This window comes from Zonotrichia albicollis, chromosome 16 (genome assembly GCF_047830755.1).
Source record: "Zonotrichia albicollis isolate bZonAlb1 chromosome 16, bZonAlb1.hap1, whole genome shotgun sequence".
Lineage (NCBI taxonomy): Eukaryota > Metazoa > Chordata > Aves > Passeriformes > Passerellidae > Zonotrichia > Zonotrichia albicollis.
This window is the reverse complement of record NC_133834.1, coordinates 14,405,935-14,431,583: the sequence shown is the minus strand read 5'-3', so window position 1 is coordinate 14,431,583 and position 25,649 is coordinate 14,405,935. Positions and strand designations below refer to the sequence as shown.

At 44.9% G+C, this 25,649-nt stretch overlaps 1 protein-coding gene across 5 annotated transcripts in view; it reads right to left on the bottom strand.

The window, feature by feature from the left end:
- Positions 1–25,649, bottom strand: part of DNAAF8 (dynein axonemal assembly factor 8) — a 105,470-nt gene that overhangs the window by 65,996 nt on the left and 13,825 nt on the right. For all 5 annotated transcript variants that reach the window (XM_074553113.1, XM_074553114.1, XM_074553115.1 and 2 more), the window contains 5 exons: positions 25,093–25,446; positions 23,103–23,262; positions 9,601–9,792; positions 6,258–6,401; positions 340–534 (listed from right to left, as the gene is read on the bottom strand). In XM_074553113.1, the coding sequence (XP_074409214.1) occupies positions 340–534; positions 6,258–6,401; positions 9,601–9,792; positions 23,103–23,262; positions 25,093–25,446 (1,045 nt within the window). The remainder of the gene's footprint in view (positions 1–339; positions 535–6,257; positions 6,402–9,600; positions 9,793–23,102; positions 23,263–25,092; positions 25,447–25,649) is intronic.

Here is a 25,649-nt window from a genome sequence, read left to right as displayed (position 1 = left end):
ATTTGTTATGGAGCACTTGCTAATCTGACAGAAGAAGTGAAAGGTTAATTATTATTCAGCTTCTGGACAGCAGTGAGTGCTCCTGCAGACATTTCCAGGCAGGCAAGAGATTGGAAGCACTTGGTTTGGAGAGGTGCTGTGTCCTTGGAGCTCACACACTTCCCTGGAAATCCACAGATATTAAAATCACAGAATATTCCAATATTAGAAGCATTTGTTTTCAAACTCTGTTTAAATCCTTTGCTAAAGAAAATGAGAATATCTGTTAACACTGGAAAAACAACTTATACTGGACCTGATCAAAAAAATACCAGAAGGCCAAGCACTTGTGTACAGTACCTGAGGGTCAGGATTAACAGCAGTGATGTTACTGAGCAGGACAGAGGGAACTGCAGGAACAAGTGGGCACAGCTGCTTTTGGAAGTGACTGGCCAGTTCATCTCTCCACCAGATAAGGTCTGGAAGCCATGTAGAAGTCAGAAATGCAGAAATCTTCTGGTAAAAGCTGGGTGATCCCTGGAGATGTTCTGCAGCCTGCAAAGAGCCAGTGGTTAGAAAGCTTTGGTGATGGTTTCAGAAACTCTGTCTGCACCTTGCACCTGCAGCAGCTCCTCCTCTGCCCAGAGCCACCCCAGACCCCAGTTCCACCCTCAGATGCTCCAAACCAAGCCCTGGTGTGACACCCTGTACCCTTCATCCCATCTCTTCCCATCCATCAGCTCACAAACCCTGCTCCAAAGCAGATCCCACCACCCTCAGAGGGGGAGAAAATCCCATAACCAGGGCCGTGAGCCAGCCCAACACAATGAAACATTAACTTCCAAAGACTTTCTCAGGGATATAAATGAAAACAGGTGTTAGTGCCCCATCCCTGGAAGTGTTCAATGCCAGGGTGCAGAGAGCACTGAGCAATCTGGTCCAGTGCAAGCTGCCCCTGCCCAGAGGGTTGGAATTAGATGAGCTTTAAGGCTCCTTCCAACCCAAACCATTCTGGTTTGTTTCAAGATTGAGGCTAATATTAATTCTGATACATTAATATTGAATACTGCACTGCTAAACTACAGTTTCCCATCATTTAACCTCCCCTCTAAGCCCCATTGTTCTTCAGGTTGATTCTTAATTAGCAAGACTTTCAGAGAATAAAACCAGTGACCTCAAGGAGACCTAATTAGAAATTAACAGACTCTGCAACTGTGCAGAACATCTCTCCATCAGTAACTCAGAGGGAAGTGAAGGAACTGCTGCAGCCTCACCTCAGCTCTGGGGCAGGTGTGGGTGCCACAATATCAGAAGGATCTGAAGCTGTTGGAGTGTCCAGAGGAGGGACCTGGGCATGGGGAAGGGTCTGAGGAGCAGCTGAGGGCACTTGGATTGTTCAGCTGGAGGAGGAGACTGAGGGCAGAGCTCAGGGGGGGCTGCAGCTCCTCCCCAGGGGCAGCTCTGATCTCTGGGACAGGGAATGGCTGGGGCAGGGCAGGGTCAGGCTGGATTTTGGGAAAGGTTCATCCCCAGAGGGTGCTGGCACTGCCCAGGGATGCCCAGGCAATGGGCACAGCCCCGAGGCTGCCACAGCTCCAGGAGAGCTTGGGCAGTGCTCAGGCACAGGGTGGGAGTGTTGGGGGGTCTGTGCAGGGCCAGGGTGGGACTGGGTGATCCTTTAGGGACCCTCCCCACTCAGGACATTCCATCACTGTGATTATTGCACCTAAAAAATGAAGCTCAAGGAGGAAAACCCCAAATCAAAGGACAGAGATTGGGAGCTCCTCTGAGCCTGCAGGGAATGAAGTGATGGAGGGGCAGAGAGGAGCCCCAGGGCTGCCCACAGCTCTGCCAGTGGGATAACTGGGAACGCCTGGCACAGAGCACGGGCTGCACAAATCTCATTCCCATGCACAAATCTCATTCCCATCAGACATGGAACTGCAGCCCGTCCATCAGCACACAGGGATTGCAGGAGGTGAGTGTTCTGGCATTTCTTCTGACAACAAGAAACCAAGGCCAGGCAGGGATGTTGAAATCTGCCTCACTTCTAGCAGCTGCTTGGAGGAGGATAAATATAAAATCACCCCAAAAAAGCTGATAAAAATGAGAGGAAACATAGCAGAACCACTGGATATAGGAATAGATGTTGTCCCAGTTGAATAAGCCAAAAGACTTCTTGATGTGCAAAAAACAGGAGCTTTTTCCTGGAGAAGCCACCATTATAATTCTATTTATAACTATTAGACCTTGGGGCAGAGAACCAGAATGTAATAAATAATAAAAGATACACAGATGACAGTGAAGTGGTCAATAATTAAGAAATTGATGGTTCATAGCCCCCTTTTGGGGCTGGAAATGGACTCTGGGCTCTACATATTAGTATTAAAACATAATTTGTCATCATGGTTAACATTGACAGATACTTGGTCATTTTTGATAATCCAAAAAAAAGTAGCTTAAGGTCTCCCTAATTTCTTATAGCAAACAGATGCAACAAAGTACCTGGAAACCCAATCATATTTTAAAGGTAATGCCTGAAAAGTGTCTTTTTGTGCCCACAGGGGACCACTGGAACAAGAACCAGTAAGTGCCCCAACAGGATGTTGTTTTTCAATTCAGCCACTGACACTTGCACATTGACAGGACAGTGAGAGGCTGAGGCTGCAGTGTGAAGAATAAAGTCCACATTTGTCTCCACAGCAGCTGAAGCTGCCCAAGGGCAGGAACAGAGAGCCTTGCTGTCATTTTCCTTGTCTCTGCTGGGGCTGACATCCCAACTCGTGTTGTTCCTCCCAGCTCTGATCTCTGCTGGGGAAAGCAGCAGCTCCACAAATGCCTCAGGAAAGAAAGATTGACACAAGTCAGTGCTAACACAAAGAGCCTCTAATGAGGGACAGGAAACCCAAGTCCTGCTTGGAAGAGCTGCCCCAACACCTGAAATGTCACTGCTGTGCAACAGAGCTGAGCTCACAAGTTTGTCATGATCAGGGTGGGCAGGCCCTGGCACAGGGTGCCCAGAGCAGCTGGGGCTGCCCCTGGATCCCTGGCAGTGCCCAAGGCCAGGCTGGGCAGGGCTTGGAACACCCTGGAATGGTGGAAGGTTGTTATTCACAATGTGAACTGGAAACTTCCAAATTAATATATTTTTAAAAACACTTTTACCATGAATGCATTCCCACAAGAGCTACTAACACTTTAGAACGAAGACAAGACTTTCTAAGTATAGACAAGGACAGTAATAGAATTCTTAGACTTTCAGTTTTCCCAACTATCATCTCAGCAAATTGTAATGAAGAGCTGATGATTTCAGCTCGCTCTTACAATGCTCCAATGGTAATTCAACCAAAACCAACAATGGCTATTGCATTACCAATGAATATAAATAAGTTGTATACTAAGAAATGCCTGTTAAGAGTTTTAGCCCAGTACCTAATGTCCTTTAGATAAAATATGCTTTAAGAATTCTCTACAAATTAATTTCTTTCTCACATTGGCTGTCCCAGCTTCTTGCAGGGATTGGGAGTGGATGGCCTTGAATGGCCCCTTCCAATCCAAACCATTCTGTGATTCCATGAGAAGGACTGGAGAAACTGCCCAGTTTGTTCCACCAGGATGTGATTTAACCCTTCCCAGCTCCAAGCAAACACTCAGGACAGCCCACAGCTCCAAAAGTTCATTCTGTTCTGTAACCCTGGGGAAATATTTTGAGCATAATCAGTGCTCAGTAATTTTGGTGCTTTGGCCAAAAGCTGGAATCAGCAGAGAGCAGGTCAGGCTCTGTCCCTCCACTCCCTTTGCTCCACAGGGCAAACACCTTCAATTCCTTAAGAATTTGGGGAGAATTTATAAGAATTTAGAGAGACTTTAAGAGCTTTGGATTATACAAAAAAGACCAAGTATCTGTAAATGTTAACCATGATGACAAATGATATTTTAATACTAATGTGTAGAGCCCAGAATCCATTTCCAGCCCAAAAGGGGGCTCTGAACCATCAATTTCTTAATTACTGGCCACTTCACTGTCATGTGTGTATCTTTTATTATTTATCACATTCTGGTTGAATTCAATTGCCACTTCACTGTCATGTGTGTATCTTTTATTATTTATCACATTCTGGTTGAATTCAATTGCCAACACCAAGTCCTTGTCCAGTCCAGCAGACCCTGGCTACTTCAGCCTCTGCTCAATCTCCAGTGGAAAAGCTGCTCATTGTTTTGGGCTGGGCTTTTTTTGGTAGTGTTTTAATCATGACATTTGGTGCCAGCACCCATTATTTATTTTCAGGAGCACTGGAGCCACAGCTGTGAAACTCCAGGTTTTGTGCTACAACATGAGAAATTCAATTTTTGCTGCTCCCAGGCAGCAGCTGCAAGTGAAGGGGATGCTGAAGTGTGTTTTAAAACCATGTTCACACATCCTGATCCATTTAGGCTCCCCATGGTGTGGCCAGCAGGTATAACACAGAGATCTGGGGATGGAACAGGCAAAGCCAGAGTAGAAAATCCACTGAAGGCACAGAAGTTGTTTTGAGGCACCTGAGAGGAACTCAGCAGCCTCAGCAGAGCACAGGGCAGCACCTCCAAGGTTCCTCAGCCACAGGACAGCTGTTCAAGCAAGTGGCTCCCAGATTTGGGGGACACAGGGATTGCTGCTCCCCACACCCACCTGGCCACACTGCTCAGATATTTACACCAGGCAAGAGTGGCAATACTAAAAAAAAAAGCTGTCTCCAAAAAAACAAAATTGGATACAAGATGCCTGAGCCTGTATCAAACCAGCTCTGTGAAAGAACCAACACAGCAGAGCCCGGAGCTGCAGTTTCACAGCTCTGTGTTCAGGACAGTTCAAATCATGTTTTACATCACATGTACTCACAGTTCACCTCATGTTTTACATCACATGTGCTCACAGTTCATCTGTTTTACATCACATGTGCCCACAGTTCATCTCATGTTTTACATCACATGTACTCACGGTTCATCTCATGTTTTACATCACACGTGCCCACAGTTCATCTCATGTTTTACATCACATGTACTCACGGTTCATCTCATGTTTTACATCACATGTGCCCCCAGTTCAAATCATGCTTTACAGCACATGTGCTCACAGTTCAAATCATGCTTTACAGCACACGTGCTCACAGTTCACCTCATGTTTTACATCCCATGTGCTCACAGTTCACCTCATGTTTTACATCCCATGTGCTCACAGTTCATCTGTTTTACGTCACATGTGCCCACAGTTCATCTGTTTTACATCACATGTGCTCACAGTTCATCTCATGTTTTACATCACACGTGCTCACAGTTCATCTCATGTTTTACATCACATGTGCTCACAGTTCATCTCATGTTTTACATCACATGTGCTCACAGTTCATCTCATGTTTTACATCACATGTGCTCACAGTTCATCTGTTTTACATCACATGTGCTCACAGTTCATCTCATGTTTTACATCACATGTGCCCACAGTTCATATGTTTTACATCACATGTGCTCACGGTTCATCTCATGTTTTACATCCCATGTGCTCACAGTTCATCTCATGTTCTACATCACATGTGCTCACGGTTCACCTCATGTTTTACATCACATGTGCCAATCCCAGCCTGTGTGCAGGACCTGCCAGTTTTATTGCACAGCTCAGGCTCTGGGGCCCACCACAATTGAGGGCACAGGTTCATGTCCTGCTTGCAGGCCTCAGCTCCTGGCACTCAAATAAAATAATCCCTCCTCCCGTGCCACACTCTTCACATAGTTAAAATAAAGGAGGAAACACCAGAATAGGTGCCAAAAGATGTGTCTCCTCCAAATGCAGCTCAATCTCTGCAGTGTGAGGTTACAGCTAATGAGCAATTGACACAAAATGATGCCACAGAGAGCTGGTTTCTGGTCTGCACATAACCTAAAAGCAGCATTGTTGGACTATGCCCTTTTCTGACTCAGAGATGGGGCAACTGAGAGGCATTTAAAAAACTTTTATTCTGTTTTCTCATGTCTCATGTAAAGGGTGAGACAATGCAGATGTAAAATTCACTCCATCACAGTTAGATGCCTTAACCTGACTGCAGCACAAGTGAGGACAGCTTGGGTTGGCAATCAGCTGTAAAAGCAATTCCTCCCTGGGCTGTTCCCCATCCCAGTCTGGGCAGCTTTTCCACTGCTCCATCCTGCCCTGCTGGGATTTCAGCCTGAATTGGCACACCCAGCCTGGTGCTCAGTGCACAGCAGTGCCTGCACAACTACCAGGTGTAAATGCTGCTACTCACTGCTGCCTCGTGGCTCTGGGCTGGAGGCTCCTCTGGTGCCACCAAGCAGGCATAGAGGGCCAAGCCTTCCTCTGTCCAGGCCTGCTGCAGCCCCACCACCTCAAATGGAGCTTTGGGACCATCCTTCCTCGTCACAGGAGGCACCTGGAAATCCATTGGAACACAATTCCACTTTTAGATGGACTGAAAAAAAAACCCCTTTAACTTGCTCTGTTGCTTTTGAGTAGAGCCCCACAACAAGCCAGGGAGAACTGTGCTTTGATTAGTAGATTAGCTGTGGTTTAGCCAGTAGAAAAATCAATAAAGACCAAATTAAATAGGAATAACACATTGCTTTTGATAAGCCATGGGATTTATTTTCACAATGAGGACTTGCAGGCTCTGACTTCCACCAGTTTCACTGTGTGGAAGCAGGAATTCACATTATTCCCTGCTCCAGCAGGGGTGAGCACAGAGCCCCTGCCAAGGCTGCCCAGAATGTTCCTGTCCCAGCAGCACTGTGTGTGCCTTGATCAGTGACACTGAGATCAATCCAATCCCAGCTCCAAATCAATGCAAAGGGAAGATGCCATGCCCAGGGGCTGCTGCAGGCTCCCCTAAAACCCAAACTGACGCCCCAAACCCCAGCAATCCCCAGACTGTGCATCCCCTTTTAGTTGGGCTGAGGTGATTTCTTTTTCATGGATTTTTTTGTGCACGTGTGTGGGAGGCAAACATTCTATTTTCCAGTTTATAGATCTGATTTAAAGCAAAAAGGGTAAAAAGTGACTTCTGCAACCCCAAGACATGAATTATTATTGTGAATATCAGTTTAGATCCAGGGAGAAGTTTCCAGGGGAACAGACTATGCCCTGGCTCTTTAGGTTGCTCAAAGTCAAATAAAACATGATATACTTAAACATGCAGAACACATTGAAATCTTGATCATAAGTTAGAAAAGAGAGAGGAGAGACACCTGAAACAGCCTGGGAAGGCACTGAGATGCTGCAAACTGTCCAGGGCAAATGGTGAAAAGGGGCAGAAAACTGGGAAAGCCAGACCCAGGGAATCAGCAAAGCCAGGAAAGGAAAAGCAGAAGTACCTGATGCAGAACATGCTCTGGATGGAGAGAAAGGCAAATCTGAGCTACAGGACTGTCATTCCCTCCCAGGGCTCTGGTGGATACAGAAATTCCAAGCCTCGTTCTCCTGGTTTGTACCATCACCAGTCTCTAGGTGCATTATCAGCTCTATTTACTGCATTTACAGGGAGATAAAGGCCTTTAAAAACATGTTTTTAACACAGGGCCAGGCTGGATTTTCAAACTGCTGCACAGCTGAGCTGGATCACTCAAAACACCAGCACCAAATCCTCCACTGGACTCTCATGGGGAATTCTGCACCATCCAGGGGACCACAGCTCCCAGCTGGCAGCATCCAGCACATCTCCCATGGAAGCAGCAAGGAAATGCTGATTTACACAAGCCAGCCCATGGAATTGCATGGATTACCAGATGAGAATTTGGTCTAAAAATGCCTCGACATCTCCAATTGTCACAGATAATTTTATGAAAAATCCTTTCCTTAGGATTTTTTCCTCCTGAGAAGCTGAGAGGCCTGAGGAACAAAATGTAAACAATGATTATCTGCTGCTGTGCAATGCAACAGGTGCATCTGGGATTGGTCTCATGTGGTTGTTTCTGATTAATGGCCAGTCACAGTCCAGCAGTCCAGACTGTCCTGTCAGTCACTGGATTTTGTTATCATTCCATTTTTCTTCCTTTGTTTGCTACCTTTCTGATGAAATCCTTCCTTCTATTATTTTAGTATAATTTTAATAATATATATAATAAAATAATAAACCAGCCTTCTGAAACATGGAGTCAACATTCTCATCTCTTCCCTCATCCTGGGACCCCTGCAAACACCACCACATCCAATTCTTTCAGTGAAAGAAATGCAAACTTCTTCATTGCTATCCAACAGCCATTTCAGAGCCTGCGTAGAATAAACTGGTGGATTTTATCCCAGTTTTTCTTGGGCACAAAATGCATCAGAACATGTGAGCCTGCACCCAGCAGAGTGACACAGCCCTGGAAGCTGAGGAACCCTTTCAGGCTCAGAGAGAAATGCTATAAATCAGAGCTCAGTTGTGGTTTTTTAAATGGTAATAACACAAGGGAAGAGAGCTCACACTGCAGCTGGTCACAAGCTAAGGAGTCTGAAAGGAAAATTCAGGATGCAGGGCTGTTCCAGTGGCAATTTTCATTAGCACTGAACTAACACTGAAGAATGTTAGCAATGTTTTAATGCAAGCACGAACATCATTAACAATTAATTGTGTTTAAGTGGGGTTTAAGTGATTTAAAAGCCTGGCTGCTCAGGGTGAAATCTACCTTGACTGTGTGGATCAGTATTGGTATCCCAGAGTTTTCTCCAGGGAAAAGAATAAGGCCACTGAGAAGGGTGGGAAGGAAAAATATACATTGGGGAGGGAAAATACACAGTTTTCCCTAGGGAATAAAGGGTGAAATGGATGGGAAGGAGAGAGGATGGGGTGGTTTCTTCAGAGGAGAAAAACATGAGAACCAAAGGACAATTAAGGAGCCTCTCATTTGTTCACAGCACTCTTGACTATCAGGAATGTTCTGTTCTTATCTAGAACAAGTGGTGAAAATCAGGCACCTGTGTCCACTGCCAAGGACAAAGCCCAACAGCCAGCAGTCACTTTGAACCACTGAAAATCCTGCTCAACAACCTTTCACCTCTTCAGAAACTCCACACACAACCCAGCTCCACCAACTCCGGCAACACTTTTATTTACAGACTCCGAGGTGAATTAAAACATAATTTCCACTTTGTTCAGCCACTGCTTTGTAGCTTTTGGGTGGAAAAAGGAGATTTCAGGGGTGATTATGTATTCAGTGGAGGCCCAAACACAGCCCTCATCACCCAGAGCCTTTAGTGGCAGGTCACTGCATATGACCATGTTCACAGGGGTTCTTGGATGAGGCAAGAGATGAGAATGTTGACTCCATGATCAGAAGGCTTGATTTATTATTTTATTATATATATATTACATTATAACTATACTTAAAAGAAAAGAAAGGAAAAGGTTTCTAAGCTAAGAATAGAAAAGAAAAGAATGAAAACAAAAGGCAGCTCTCTCAGACTCTGAGACAGCTCCATCTTGATTAGCCATTAATTACAAACATCTAAGAGGAGCTAATCACAGGTGGACCTGTTGCATTCCACAGCAGCAGATAATCATTGTTTACATTTTGTCGCTGAAACTGCAGCTTCTCAGGAGGAAAAATCCTAAGAATGGATTTTTCATAAGAGATGTCTGCAACAACTGCACTCACCAGGGACAGCAGCCACGTCAGCAGGGCCTGGTAGATGTTGGCAGCTCCCAGCACCCTGTCAGGCACCTGCCCCTCACACTGATCCGTGGCCACCTGGCCACAGCTTGCCAGCCAAATGGTCAGCAGCAGCAGCTCCCTCCTCACACTGCAGCATCCAGGCAACGTGGCAATAGCTGGCAAAAAAGAGGCTTCCTGTCCAAAAAGAAGATAGCAGGAAAATGCAAGTCACTTGGATTAGTGGAAATGTATTCATCATCAGGAATTAATTACATTCATTGCCATCACAGGAGGGGCATTTAACACCCAGAGAGCATTTATCAAGGAGGGAGAATGAGCCAGAAAAGCCAGGTTGTTCCATCAGTGACACCTGCCTGAGCACTGCAGGTTTTCTTGGACAGCTGTCACCTGGGCCCTCATTTAGGCACACACTGCCTGGTGAATGGAGGGTTACACAGTCACAGCTGGAAAAGTGGGATTGAATTTATTCTGTATTCAAGACTCAGTGTTTGGGGCTTTTTTTTTTAATCACTGAAAAGCCCTCAAACAAACCTGATAGTGTGAAAACTCATTATTTTCCGCTTCACCTAACATCCCTAATTTCAGAGATGAGGTCACAGTTAAGGGAACTCACCTCCTTTCTTTACCTCAGCATTGATAGTTGGTTATTTAGGATGCAAATTCCCTCTCCTTTAAGAGAACTGTTCAAGACACAACTTCAGGCTTGAACTGTGGACTTGCAGGTTTTTGTCCTTCCACAGATGCTGCAGCTGTAATTATTGGCTGTCTTCTTCTTCCCATCTATATTCAACTTGCTGCCCATGACATTTCTTTGGAAAATTATTCATAAAGTCCCAAAAATCCCAAAAATTTTGTGCTGCTCCTCAATAGTTCCCATCACAAAATCATGGAAGGGCTTGCCTTGGAAGGGGCCTTAAAACTCATTTTCTTCCACCCCCTCCCACAGGCAGGGATAACTTCCACTGGACCAGGCTGCTCCAAGCCCCATCCAACCTGGCTCATGTTTTCAGTTGCTCCATGCAGTCCATAATGAGGATTTCTGCCCACACCTCTACACTGAATGAACCTTAATTTGATTTACCTGAATTTACTCTGAAAGCAAAGTAAGCTACATCCAATTACAGTCACTTTAATTCTGAATTAAAATGTCCAAAAGTGTGTTTCACAACTAATCCACTTGACAAGTTAATGTAGCTTGACTTTTGTGCTGGTCCTCAGAACAGACAACTCCTTAAAATGGTTTAATAAGGACTCAAACTAAAGCAGCTCTGCTGTGTCACCCAGTGTTTTGGTACCAAATAAAACTGTAAATTAGTAATAAAGGCAAAACAGCCGTGAAAAATGTGTGTGATGCTGCAGATTTGTATTAATTCACGGTACTGTAGTCCTGGGGTGCCAACAGAATTCCTCAGGGCTTTGATCCTTCCACTGAAGGATCTTTCCACTGAAACCCCCTGAGGAAGAGACTTTGGGATAAACTCAGGGACCATGAGGGAAAAGTGACCTTCCAATATATCCTGTGCTGGAGGAAGGATCCTTCCCTCCTCCCTCAGCAAGGGTGTGGGGATCAACTGAAGAGCTGCTGACATAAACAGGATCTGTAAGTAATGTTTCAGCAGGAAATCTCCAACTATTCCAAACTTCCTTGGCCCAGAGGGTTTTCTGACCAAAATCAGATCAATTTACTCATTAAGGTCCTTTCTGACTGAAGTTCTGGTGAAGGTTGGACCTTCCCTCTCCTGCCTCTGGCAGCCTCCTCACCCCAACGAGAATCTAAGCCTAGAGCTTGAATGAATTCTGAAGTATTAAGACTAAAGAACAAAAAATGAGCTAATCCAGTTTCATTCTGGGCAAGAACACCTGAATAAAGATCAAACTGGTGCTTTCAGGGTATGGCTTCCCACAGCACTGCCCAGTTCAGCCCAGTCTGCAGAGGAGAGTTCAATCTGCCCACATTACACTGGCTTTTATTTGTGAAGTATTAGGTTATAAAAAGCCCAGAATTACTGAAATGCTGGGCTATTTTTGGTTGCTCTGGCTGGAATTGTGCTGTCACTCAGAGATAGGCTTGCAGCTGATTGCAGTCAAGTGCCAACAATTACCAAAGAGTAAATAAGATAAAATTTCCTATTCCCAAGTTCTTGCAATTTTATTTTGCAATTATAGTTTGTGTCTTTACAAGTTCCAGCCCTTCAGCTCAGTTTCCCAACCCCTTCCATCCCCAGCCTTGGCCTTTTTAACTCTCACATAACACCAGTGCAAGGAGGAGCAGCAACCACAGTGAAATATCCAAGATAATCCCAAAGGAAGATAACATTAATTAAAAACTCATTTTAAAAGTGGAAATTTACCTTCATATTATGATTATTTTAAACCAGAGCTGTTTATGATAACAGCAAGCCAAGGCCTGGTGGGCACAAGATTGCCAGCCAAGATTAAGATCGTTTTATTTCTAATAAAACAGCTCAGAGTGGTTCAATGATGCTTTGTTGATGTTTTTTAGAAGAGTAGTTAGCATTACTCTTCCTACACATCCATGTTAGATTGGACAAAGAGTTTCAAAGACTAGGAAACATTCATGCCAAAGCTGGAATGACCAAGTTTAGGAGAACTTCACAAAGATTTCCCAGCAGAATCAACCCATCAACCCAAGGAGTTGCCCTAGTGGCAGGATAGGCTAAAGAAAAACCAATTTTTTACTTTAATATGCACAATCTCTCCCTTTGAGGTAAATAAAACTTCAGTATTTCCCTCCCAGCACCTTTTCCAACACTAACATGGAAGCAAGGCAGAATATTCCACCCAAATACTGTCCCTACTCCACTGGACAGACCCTGCAGCAGCAAAAGCTCCATCCAACCATCCCCTGCTTGGAAAAGAAGAGAAGTTAAACTCACAGAATCTCCTCCTTCACCACAGAGGGGTGAGTGAGGGGCAAGGGGAGGAACAGCAAGGCTGCCACTCTCATTGGCTGGAGGTTTAATCAAAATAATTGTTTCCAGCCCTGTCTAAATTTATCCCCCTATGTCATCTGCACCCTAGCTCGGATCCCAGATTTAAGAGGCAATCCCTGATGAATGGCAAATTACTGACTGCAGAACTCTTTTGCCAAAGGATGCATCTGCTGTGGGTTTGTAAATGTGAGCTGATTTCCAAGTGCTGGAGCAGCTCAGCTCATTTCTCTAATGAACCTTCCCCTCTCATTGCACAGCTGCTCTGGCATTCCATGTTCTGCTCTGCCCTGCTCAGAGCTCCTGGTACAGGACATAACCATGATCATTGTGTGGTTATATCCCCATTTCCCACACGGTCACGTGGGAAATGCAGGATTTTTAGCACACATTGAACAATTCTGGCCATCTAAAGCAAAGCAGATTATCACTATTCCACGGCTTCTAAAAATTCTTGCATTAGATGAAGACATATTGGAAATGTCAAGTGTTTGTGCATTTTCATTCTGTGGGGAAGGAAAAATGATGACAATGCCATCTGTTAGATGATTTGAAACTCCACATTAAAGTGTGGAATAAACCCTGAAACCATTCAAAAAACTGCTTTATCACTGCAAAGTGGGAGCAAGGGGTGAGAATGAGGAGAGGATCTGCAGTTCCTGCATGCAACTGGCAGAACACTCTGGAATTAGGAAGTTGACTTTTCCTCACAAAAAAAGAAGAGTACAAGTGATATTTAATGGTCTGAATGGTCTTTTTGTAAATGCATTTCTGTAGCAGAGTCACTCTGTGGCACCACTGCCTTTCTGAGCATCATGCTGAGGTTATGGACCTGAAAAACACGATGGGGGCAAGATGGCATTGAAATTTCTGATGTGGATGAGGCTCAGATTGCTCAAATGGAGGAATGATGGTGCTCCAAAGCAGATAACTCTGCCAAGGGAGGCTGCAGGGATTCAGGGAGCTGTGTAATGGAGCATTATTTGCTCTGATCTCCATAGTTTTCAATTCACTTAGGGCACTCCAGATCATGAGAATTTAAGTTAAAAATATAATAATAAACAAAATGTCCTTGCTGACAGTTTTCTTGCTCTGGACAATTATTCTTTGTCTTGGGTATGAAGAATAAAACCTCTTAACTGCACTAAGGGAATTCTCAGCTGCTTCACTGGAGTCAATGGCTCATCTATCAAAGATGGGGATAAATCTGGTCCATAGCATTTGTTAGCAGAGAGATGCTGTGGATCACACAGGATCAAAATATTTTTGGTCCAAATTCAACAAATTAAAAATCCATTCAAATAACCTGTAACAAGCAGCTTTTTTTAACATGTAATTTATTCTTTATTTTTTAGAAGTAGGAAAATTTTCTTTAAAAGACTCCGCTCAGGTAACCACTGACCTGAGAAATGCATTAAAATTTAAACCAAAGCAACACTGAGTCTTATTTGAGTTTGTTTGCTTTCCAAGCCATAATCATTAAAAATGAGAAGTGCCTTTTCCATGATTGGTGTTTACACTCCAGTAACACTTGGAGAGGCTCAGAAGGATTCCCAGCCTCATTGTGCTGGTGTTCTGAGCACATGTAACAAAAAGTTCCTCCTCTAATGAGTTTATACTCCTGGTTAATGAGAAGCAGCTGAAATGAGTAAAGGAAGTTTAATTACTGACACATTTCATGTGAGCACAAGACTGGGAATGGGGAACTTGTGCCTCAGTCCTGGCTCTGGGATGAAGTATTTCTCTGTGGAACTGTAAAGTGAGGATAATATTTCCTTATCCTGGTCCCTGTCTAGCTGGATTCATTATCAAGACTCTGTAAAGTGCTCTGAAGAGGAAGAGTGTAAGATAATCAACTAACTTTCAAAATTATCCTCTGTTTCATTTCCTAATTCTCAAAGTGTTGTCACCTCTCAGCCCCCTCAATGTGATCTCATCTGCATCTTCTACTTGTTCTTCAAAGGATTCCAGCCTGGATGTGCCAGCACTTCCAGACCCTCCCAGGGAAGGGAATTGCACGTGGTCAGTTGGAAATGCTGGGACAGAGCATGGAATTTGTTCTCAGCCATCTGAAATCCAGGCTGGCATTTGACACATGCTCCAGGCTGGTTTGAATCCTATGGGAATGGCTCTGCTTGGATTCCCCAGGAGATTCCCAGGGGGGTGGAACAAGAGAACCCTTAAGGTCCCTTCCAACCCAAACCATTTGGGATTGGTTCTATGATTCACCACATATTTATCACCTTGGGGAATGCCTTGCTTTTTCCTTCCATCTATTTATCTTTTTTATTTATCATTTCCCCTGATAGTCTATGGAATCCCCAAAGAAATAAAGGAAAATAAAGGATCTGGGGGAGGAAACTCTGCTCAGCTGCTTTATCAGGAAGTTTTATCAGAGCTAAAGTGGCTTGTTGTACAGACTGTCAGCTTCCAATTAAAATGGATTGTATCCAGTTTGTCACAGGCTCTGTGCTCTTCCCTGTAGCTATAAAACACCCTTCAGACCTGTGAGTTTGGGGCTGTGTGATCCTGAGAACTGCTGAGTGCTCACAGTGCTCCCTGAAGCTGGTGGGAACTCCAGGTGCTTGGCACAGAGCTGGACAGAGCTCTGTGTTTGCCAAATAAAAATAACTGCACAATTCTTCCACTCCATAATCTCAGATAAAGCCCTGAATTCCATTCCCTGCCACTGAGAATAATGCCCCATAATGAGTATTTGTGGAATAATGTGTTTAAAAGTTGTGACCAAGTTTATCCCCCTGTGTGCTGAGATTTGGAACACGAGCCCAGCCCAAGTCAATGCTGAAGAAGGCGGCATGAAGGAAACCAGGAGTGTAGTTTAAATCCTGCAGTTCCTTTAACAGACAAGCCTGTACATCCCCTTGGAACAACAGAGGGGCAGGTTCAGCCTCCTTTCATCTACAAATAGCATCAGTGATCACAGCCCTGAGGTAAGGCCAGGAGTTGGGGATTCTATTTTGATTCCAAGAGAGAATCACAGCAGAAAGTGTTTGTTTCTCTGTGTAATTAAACGTGACTGGCACTTGTTCAGAGCCACTGCAAACCCAGGGCAGCCTGGCACACTGCAGGACCTGAGGAGACAAAAAGCCCAGATATGGTTTTGTGTCCTCCTGCCCTCTCTGGGATAAGAAATAGAATTTGGCTCGTGGACATTTTACATTATTGTCTCCAAGTTTAATGTGAACATCCTGTTAATGTGAATGGAGGAGTATTCAGGACCTCTACTGGCAGCAAGCTCGTGATGGAATCCTGGAAACTCTGCTCCTTTTCCTTGTATTAACCTTTCCCTTAAGCAACAGCAACCAATGTTCCCATCTGTCAAACTCAGGCAGGAGTGTATTGAGGAAAAAGCCTGAACTCATTTTAATCACTTCCAAGAGATGCCGAGGACTATAAAGGATTAAATATCTCACATTATCCTGAGGCCTTTCCAAACTGCAGCCAGAGAAACAGCACTGCAAGATCTCATTGCTTTGTGAATCTCTGGCTCTTCAATTCCTCCCACAGCTGGAAAAAGCACAAACCTGGGAGCCTCTGGGAACCATCAAGGTGCCTCTCCAGGTTCACATGGAAGGTTCTCCACGGCTTTTTGGTGTCCCTGTTGCATTCAGCACAGGTGAATTTCCTGGTTCTGAGCATTTCTACAGCAATTTGGCTGGAAAAACCTCTTAAAGCAGCCAAAGGTTATGAAAGCAGCTTTACTGTGTGGCTCTTGGACCTGCTGTGGTGGTGTGAGCTGAACTGGGGAGTGGAGCCATGAGGATTGTTGTCATCTTACTGCAAAAGCTCCAGACCTTCTCGGTGATTTCTCATGGGCAACTCCTGATAGCACTGACTCCTTCACAGCACAGCCAACAAACCCCAACTTTCCCCTCACCCAGCTCACCCACTCTTTTATAGCACTCTTCTTCTTATTAGACACAGCTGTGGCCTGTTAAGGGCAGGCCTGTTCCTAATCTTTGGTAATTAGTACAGCTGCAACTCCTCAGGTGTGAGACTCCCTTCTGCACTATCTCTATTTTCTTACCTTCTATTCCTCCACAGAGGATGGGAAGTACAACCTGCCCTGAGAGTGCCTGGGCACCTCCATAACATTCCTGACTCTGGGATCACAGAATTTACAGAATGAATTCACAGAATGACCAGGATGGAAGAGACCTTAAAGATCACTGAGTCCAAGCCATGCCCTAACACCTCAATTAAACCATCAAATAAACCATCCAGTCTTTTTTAAACACATCCACGGAGAACAAACTCCTCCTGTGTGGAGGGAAGTGTTTGTAACACAGACAGGCAAGGCCTGGACCCTCTGTTTGCCTCTTCAGGCAGATCCTCAGGTCAGACCTGTGCCATGCTGAGCCTCAGCTCCTGGGATTTGTGCCCACAGCCAGGGACAGCAGGAAGCAGCTACTCCAGCAAAGTGCTGTGCCAGCAATCCCCCCGTTTGCTTGCCCTGGCACCATGTGGGAAGATGAAGAGGAGGCCAGAAACACAGGCTCTGTGCCAGCCACCCATGCTAGAAAAACATTTCCTTGGGATCTTCCATCCATTCCAAATGCTGTGTGCTGGGCTGGTGGCACAAACAGGAATCTTGGCCTCCTGTCTCTGTGTGCTAAGTTTAACTCCATCTCTAATTGCCTTAGTTTATTTTTAAGCCTTTCTTGAGTCGAGGCAGAGGGTTCATTAAGTACAAGAGATTTTAATCTCGTTTCAGGAACTCATTAAATGCCTGGCAGGAAAAAAAAAGAAAAGGAGGAATTCAGGGGCCATCTGGTGGCTGTTGGGCACAGCACTGCTGGCCACAGCCTTGGCATCAGCCCAACAAGGAAAGCACCTGGAGCCAGGCAAACCCCAAACTCAGCTCTGGTGTCCAAAAAACATTCCTGTAGGAACTATTTGGTGATTTTTATAGTTAATGGGGTTTTTTAAAGCTATATTAAAATAACAGGGCTAAATGCTGTTGTAATTACATTCACACAAATGCAGCTGCTTTGGCCCAGGGTCAATGAAAACATTTGATCACAGGTGATTTGTATTACCAGGATCACCTTTGGAGTAATGCAGATATAGAAAAACTCAACTACTGTCTAACAAAATCGTTATAATCATAAAAAGATTTTATAGGTTTCCTCAGCTTCTCCAAATATATGTACTGCACCACATTTTGGGGGATAAATTGGCATTCCTGTAAGGAAGTGGCACAAAACCCATTCCTTCATGAGTGGTTGATCAGGCTTTTGTCCATTCTTTAAGTGGAGACATTAATTTGACTTTCTTAGCGTCCTTTTCCTTTATCCATCTTCCACCCAGCAATAAAAGTGGTGTATTTTTAAACAGTGCTGAGGCCATCATCTCAGGGCAGTCATGTGGGCAGCTCCAGAGGAGCTGGGGAGGTGCCCAGGTGCCCTGGCCCAGCAGGTGAAGAGCTGGGTTGGGATCCCAGGATCCACAACGTCCTTGAACAACCCAGGGAGGGAAGAAAAGGGCAATTTCCAATGCTGATGTCAGCACCACTGCCTCAAAAAGATCAAAACACCCATGGAACAGCAATGGCAATCACAGGCACCTATTTAAGGAAGACAGGTAAAGAATCAAAAGCATTTCACTGACAAATTGAGATCAAGGCACCTCCTACTTAAAAATAACTTCTGGGGCCAGTAACTGAACTAAAAATAATTTACAAGTTTTGGAAATCAATCCCTACTTTCAGGCAGACTGTGCTGATGCAGGGTAACTCTCCCAGTAGCAGAATGTCCAGCACTTCAGCACCACTCTGGATGATAAATATGAATTTTGTCAGGGATTTTCCCCTGAAGAAATACAGGATCAAAGAGAGAACAAGGCCATCAAAGGGCAAGGAAGGATTTGACCATGATATATTGGTAATTTTATCTTCCAGTTTGTAAAAACACTGAGATTTGAAAACACTGATACACAGAATAAACCATTTTCCATTCCTTCTGGGAACACAACAAAATTAAGCTTAAATTGGAAAGGGAATAATTTAAATTAGGCTTGATGAAAAGCTTTACAACTCTAAGGGTAATTAAACAGCAACATGGACTACCTGGGAGTCAAAGAATCCTCAACATTGAAGATTTCAAGACCAAGTTCTATAAAGAATTGATTTTGTTGCAATACAAGTGGAACATCTTGTGGCTGAGAATTCTCCCTGACACCAGTGAGCTGAGTCAACGGGGTGTTAACATAAAGAACCTGCTGATTTTGACAAAAAGGTGATGGAGCCTGTGTTTACAAGATGGAAAGGAAAGTACCCACATCATCTATTTGTTAAGGGAGAATGAATGTGTTGTGCCTGGATGTTTTTGTTGTGTAAGGCAGCTGTAAGGCTAAGCTGCAATGAGATGGGGATCATGGTAATATAATTACTAATACAAGGTTAGCCCAAGTGATTGTGAATGCCAAGAAAAATGAGAGGCCTCAGTGTGAGTCAACACATTCATTTCCCAACCACCCTGGCTGTGTAAGGGAGATAAAACTCTGTTTATGAGGGGCTGCTTACAAGGTGGCTCCTAATAGCTCTCCAACATTATCCTGTTCTGCCATATCATGATAAAGCAATAAATGCAGAATCAAACTGAAGCCCTGCTGGGAATACTACTTTTTTCCAATAATAAAGGAGATGAGTACAAGCTAAATTCTGGTTGTTCTGTGTGAAATGAATGCCAGGGCTGGATGGGCCATGCAGGGGTTTGGCTGCAGTGTTCAAGGCCAGGCTGGGATGGTGGAAGATGTCCCTGCTCGTGGCAGGGGATGGCATTTAAGGTCCCTTCCCACCCATGCCAGTCTGGGATCCTGTGATATCCTAAGAATAACCTGCTTGTGCTGCTCCTGACACAAAACTCAGCCCTGAGTGTGGCAAAAGTTCCCACCATTATTTGGATGCCACCGAATGGGAATGTGACAGAAAACAACACCAGCACCAAGTTACTGATCATAACAAGCAAGGTGAATGAAGTGACAGATCAAACCCATTTCATTTTACATCCTCCATTTAGCTGCTTTACATCCTGTGAGCATCCCTTGTCTCCCTCATCAATAACACTGCTCACAAAATAAAGGAAACCCTGTGCAGTTCCTCTAAACTCCTAATTCAGCCTGACCCTACAGTGAGGATCTCACCACCACTCTGCTGGCCCTCACAGAACTCCAGGTGCTGGAATCAGTTCTGAACCAGATTCAAAGGCTAAAATGTGGTTGGGGCCCAATTTCAGAAGAGATCAACTCATGCCAGTCCTAAATTTCACCAAAAGTTTGGGTGGGGCAGAGAAGGGAAAAAAAAATCAAACAAATGAACCCAAAACACAGCATTAAAATGCAGGTTTTTCCCTGCATTATTTTTAAAACCAAGAGGTGAGCCAGATTGCCCAAGTATTCAGACACCTCCAGACATGGACCTGGCAGGCAGAATTCTTAGAAAGAACCCACTGATTTCCCAGGGAATTGGCACCTGCATGTCTTGAAAATCCACTGGATCTCAGCCCCTGAAGTGCCCCTGGAAGTGAATTCTCAGTCTCTCAAGTTCCCTCTCCCCAGCCCTGACTCTCAGAGTGAAGCTGAGGACAGAGTTTGACTGAACTGGGTTGAGAAAAAGGAGACAGCACATTAAATCTGCTTTTACATTTTAGACAAGAACTCTAATGTAACCCTAATGCAGCTTTTTAAATTTCCTTTGCCAGTCTTTCCCAGCACCTCAGCTACAGTAATTGCAGAGTTTCTAAACTTTCCCTCTGATTATTATTCAATTCAATTATTTATGTACATTATAAATGGTCAGAAGAATTCTGGAAACTGTGACAAGTGTTCCAGATCTGAACATCTATCACTGCCAAAACAAAGGACTTACAAAACAAATTTGCAAGTGTGCTACTCTGTCAAACACTGGGGCTTTTTCTTTGAATATATGTGTTTATATATAGATATTAGATATTTTCACTGAGACATAGCTGCCAAATTACAGGGGCTCTTAGTTTTAAATGTCAAAACAGTCAAAATTCTCTGTGTTCATAAAAAAAGAAAGAAAATAAAACCCAATTCAAATTCAAAGGGAAAAAGTGCTGCTATCAAAGCAGACTTCAAGTAATCTTAAAAAGGACTGTTGTATTTGATAGATGATGTTGATACATTTTTTAGTCTTAATTTTAATAATGAATATTTCTGAATAAGAACTAAGAGCAGAGTTGCCAGGACAACATGGTTATTATGGGTTGTGCTGATTTCCTGTTACCATTGGTGCCTTGGGAGGTCAGGTAGGTCCCTTGGAGCAGGCTGGCACTGGAATGGGTTGGGTGGGAAGGACCATAAAGATTCTCTCATCCTACCATGGGCAGGGACACCTTCCACCATCCCAGGCTGTTCCAGCCTGGCCTTGGACACAGCCAGGGATCCAGGGGCAGCCACAGCTGCTCTGTGCCAGGGCCTGCCCACCCTCACAGGGAAGAATTTGTTCCCAAAATCAGCTTAACCCTGCCCTGTGTCCTCTCTTGTCTGTGACCAGTCCCTGTCCCTCTTTCTGGGCACTGGGAAATGCCCCTGTCCCTGCTGCCACAGCTGGAACATCTCCCATCCCTCAGGGGAACACTCACAGCTCCAGTTCCAGCACAGATGCACCCTGAGCTCTGCTCCAGACACAGCTCATCACCAAGCCCATCCTCATTTTATTGGCATCAGCACAGCAGATATGGGAAATGACCAAACACAGGGTGATTCTGCATTGTCTGGTGCACTGTCAGGAAGGAGAGAGCAAGGCCCACGTGGATTTCTGAGGAGCAAGAGTGTCTGCATCTTAATCAAGGCTAACTGGAAGTGGCTGGTACCTGCCAACAGCCAGGGAGGAGCAAATCCAACTTTTACACTCCACAGCAGAGCTATGGGTGCTGTGCTCTCCTTGTCAAAGCAGGCTGGCAGAGGGAAACTCAGCTGGGAGCTTTTTAGCCCTTTACTCCTCCTCACTGACTATTCCAGTGCTAAATAAAATGAGCTTTCAAATCTCCACAACCACAGCAATCAATTTACAAAACAAACCTAAACGGTCCAGCCCCAAATCTAGGGCTGTGAAGTCTTTCAACTTTTGTACTAACAAAAAAGTTTTGTTATTGGCATTAACCCAGAGAAATCATTATGGTGGATTCCTGGTGGTTCTGCAGTTTCTCACCTCCTCTGACCTCCTCACCTTGTGCTCAGCAGAATCAGTGCATGGGTGAAGCAGAACTGCTTGTCATAAAATCATGGAATGGGTTGGGAGTGATCCTACAGCTCATCTCATTCCAAGCCCTCTGCTGAGGGCAGGGACAAAGAGAAATCTTCTGAGGAGCAACAACAGCCTTGTCCTCCAAGCCATAGTTGGGCTTTGGCTAAAATCAGGATCATTTCATACCCTCTTAATCAGGAGTAAAACCTATTATTAAATCCACAATCCTCAAAACTAACCCACAAAAGTGAACTATTAAGTTGGTGGGGGCTGACAACAGGACTCAGCAGAGACAGTAAAAATATTTCACTTTTTTAGGAAAAGTTATGAAAGTTATGTGGGAGACTCTGGCTGCTGTGAAGTAGATGACACTGAGCCACTGACTCCAGCAAGCCCTGAGAGGTCAGAACTGGAGGGAGCTGCTTGGGGAGCTCTCCCTGCACAGGAAAGTGGGGAATTCTCCCTTAGTGTGAGAGAAGAGCTGTAGGGCTGCTCTTCTCTCAGCTAATGGTGCTCCATAACAAACAGATTTGAAGCAATGCAATAAAAATGACATTTTGCTCCCAGCTGCCCCTGGCAGGGAGCTCCTGTGTCTTAGGCTGGGGCTGTGTGTTCTGTGATCTGTCAGAGCTGGGGCAATTCTCTGCTGTCCATGGGCAGTTTTTTCTTTATCTCTCCCCCAGCCAAGCCTCCCTCCAGGAGATCTCTGCTGTCCATGGCCACTGAGTGTCCCTGCAGGGCTGATCCAATTCCAGCATCCCATGGGGAGATGCTGTGCCCAGGGCAGGAGCCAAGCATTCCTACCTGGATCCAATCTGAGCCTGGCACAGCACAGCAGCCTTTGCCCCCTGCATTGCCAGAGGAGCAGCTTTCTGCTGCCCTGCATGGCCAGAGGGAGCCCAGGCCCATCTGCAGCAGCCCTGGAGCTGCAGAGGAAAACTCCCCCCTTGTGCAGGATCCCTGCTGCAGCAGAGCCACAGCTGGCACTGCAGGAGGGCTGAGCCCCCCTGGATGGGGCTGGGACACCCCCTGGCACACAGGGGGCAGGGCATGGTCTCACTCTGTCACTGGTTTATCTTTGTACTATTGCATTTGTATTCACTTTTAGTTTTCCTAGTAAAGAACTGTTATTCCTATTCCCATATGTTTGCCTGAGAGCCCCTTAATTTCAAAATTACAATAATTCAGAGGGAGGGGGTTTACATTTTCCATTTCAGGGGAGGCTCCTGCCTTCCTCAGCAGACACACCTGGCTTTTCCAAGCAGGAGCCTGCCAGGCCCAGCCCACCCTGAGGCACTGACCCTGTGGAACAGCAGCGGGGTGTTCTCTGCCATGGGCTGCTTCCCCCACACCGAGCGCTGAGGCTGCCACTGCTCCAGCTGCTCCTGCAATCTGCATCTCCTCTGCCTCTCCTGCATCTCCTCTTCCTTTTGGGATAGCTCTCTGGCACTTCCTTCTCTCCTGGAAAATACACAGATTAAGCTTTACACTTGGGGGGAAAAAGCCACTCATTGATCTGGTTGCACTTCTTTTTTTTCTCGTATTTACACCACACACTGGAGGGGGGAATCATGACATGAAAGGCTAAAATAGATTTAGAGAGCAATTCTGCTGTTTGTGGGGGGACACAAGAACTTGTCAGTGGATGAAATCATCTCTCTAAGAAGAAAAACACCTCAAAGAAAAGGAGCAGAGATCAAACTTTGATAAGTGGTGATGATCTATGTGGAGATGCAAACTCCTTCAAGCAGAGATGTGTTTGTGAGGTGTCACTCCCCATCTCCACACCAAGACTCCCAGTCTAGACCCATTTCCTTTCCTATCTGCTATAGGATATGACAGAGATAAAGTTCCCCTGACCCCAAGACCTCCCATCTTTCTACACCTGGATGCCCACAGAGAAATTTCATCTGCCATTTCCATGGCAAACAAAAAGTTCAATTTTTTCTGAATTCTTCCAGCCCCAGGTGCCCCAGCAATAATTAGAACAGCAACAGAGAAAACTGAAATCAGTGAAAATCACTGGATTATCATTCAGAGACAGTAAATAATCCACATTCTTGCCTGGCCATGGGCTGCCATCTCAGGCACAGGCAATCAAAATGCATTTTATTATTCCTGATGGAAGCAATGAGCTTAATGTCAGGAATTCCAGAGGGAAAAAACCCTGCAACCAAGCACCTGCCATTTCAGGCAGGTACACAGGAGCTGAGGTGTCTAAGTGGCAGGGCAGGCAAGTGTTTAACTCTGACACAGGAACAGTCTCCAGAGCAGGCAGATCCTGATTCTTTCCAGGGCTCATATGTCAAAGTCAGAATGTTAAATTTCACTCTGAAAATAGCAGGATATAACCTTTGAAAAGGCAGCATAATGGAGCTCTCCCAAACAGTTGGGCAGGTGCACAAGGCAATCACCTGATTTCACTTTGAAATTAGACCTTCAGCAGAATACACTACATTTAACTAAGCCCAGAGAGGCAGAGGCCCAAATAACTCTGCAATTTCCTCAATTACATCACTTTTATTTCTATTTTTTAAAGCTTTCCTAGATATGCCTGTGGCATTCCTCACGGGTGTACTTTGTAACTCCAAGATCTTGCACTTTTCTTGTTGGCAAAGAGTCAGAATTCCTTTGTTTGGAAGAAGAAAAAATTACACGGGGAGACTGATACATCTTCCAGTTTGTAAAAGGTGTTTTAAACTGAGACACAGAATAAACCATTTTCCATTCCTTCTGGGAACACAACAAAAATAAGCTTAAATTGGAGGGGGAATAATTTAAATTAGACTTAATGAAAAGCTTTACAACTCTAGGGATAATTAGACAGCAAAATGTTCTACTTGGGAGTCAAGGAATCCTCACCATTGAGGATTTCAAGACCAAGTTCTATAAAGATCTGCCAGGAGATATTACATTTTACCTCACTCTTTATTGGCACAGGGAGACTGACCCTTCCAGACCTATTTTCTAGGCAGCTGTGCTTAGGAAACCTCAGTGCTGCTGTTCCTAAAGGAGATCAATACTGTGTTATCCTCTTCTTCTGTAGGATAAAAGCTATAGAAAAAGGCTCCATTTCCAGTGTCAGGAGTGCCCCAGCTCATCTAATGCCAGGCCCCACTGAGGCTGCCTCTAAACCTTCCAGCAGCAGCTGCCAGGACTGTTGTTCTTGCCAGCTAACAAATCCAGACACCCTCTTGCTCCAGCTCACAGCCCAGGTAAGCAATTTTCTTTAATCCAGGGCAATTAGAGAAGCCACATCCAAACCCTCTGATTAGTTTTCCTGTGGGATACCTTGGCAATTCTGCTGTAATCAGAGGACACTCTGGAGCAGTTCCTGCACTTGGAATCTTCTCAGCTTCCATTTTGTTCTCTTTCTCTGTGTCAGCTCTGTCACCCCCACAGCTTGAAAAGGGGAGACTTTCCTTGCCTGGTTCCAATCTCATCAGTTTCCTGGGAACCACCTCATTTGTCTCTTGCCTCACTTTACAAGATTGGGTTTGACTTTTATTAGAGGAAGCTGTGTCTTCCAGCCTTTCTGGCTGCAGTTTCTCAGCTGGAAGAGATGTTTTGTGAAGAAGCTCCAAGGCCCCCTTCCGGGCTGCTCGGAGTTGTTGCAGTAACAGGCTCTTCCCTGAGCAATTCCTCCTGCAAAGGAAATAAAAACCTGATTTCATCAAGATAAAGCATTGTAGGAATAAACTCAATCTCTGAGGAACTTCACATATGAAGAGAGCTCTAAACAAGGACTGGGCATCTACAGGAGCAATAACTGGGGGTGACAGTAGCAATGTCGCTGTCATATTTTCTGGAAAAATCCCTTCACCAGGATTTCTTCTCCTGGGAATCTG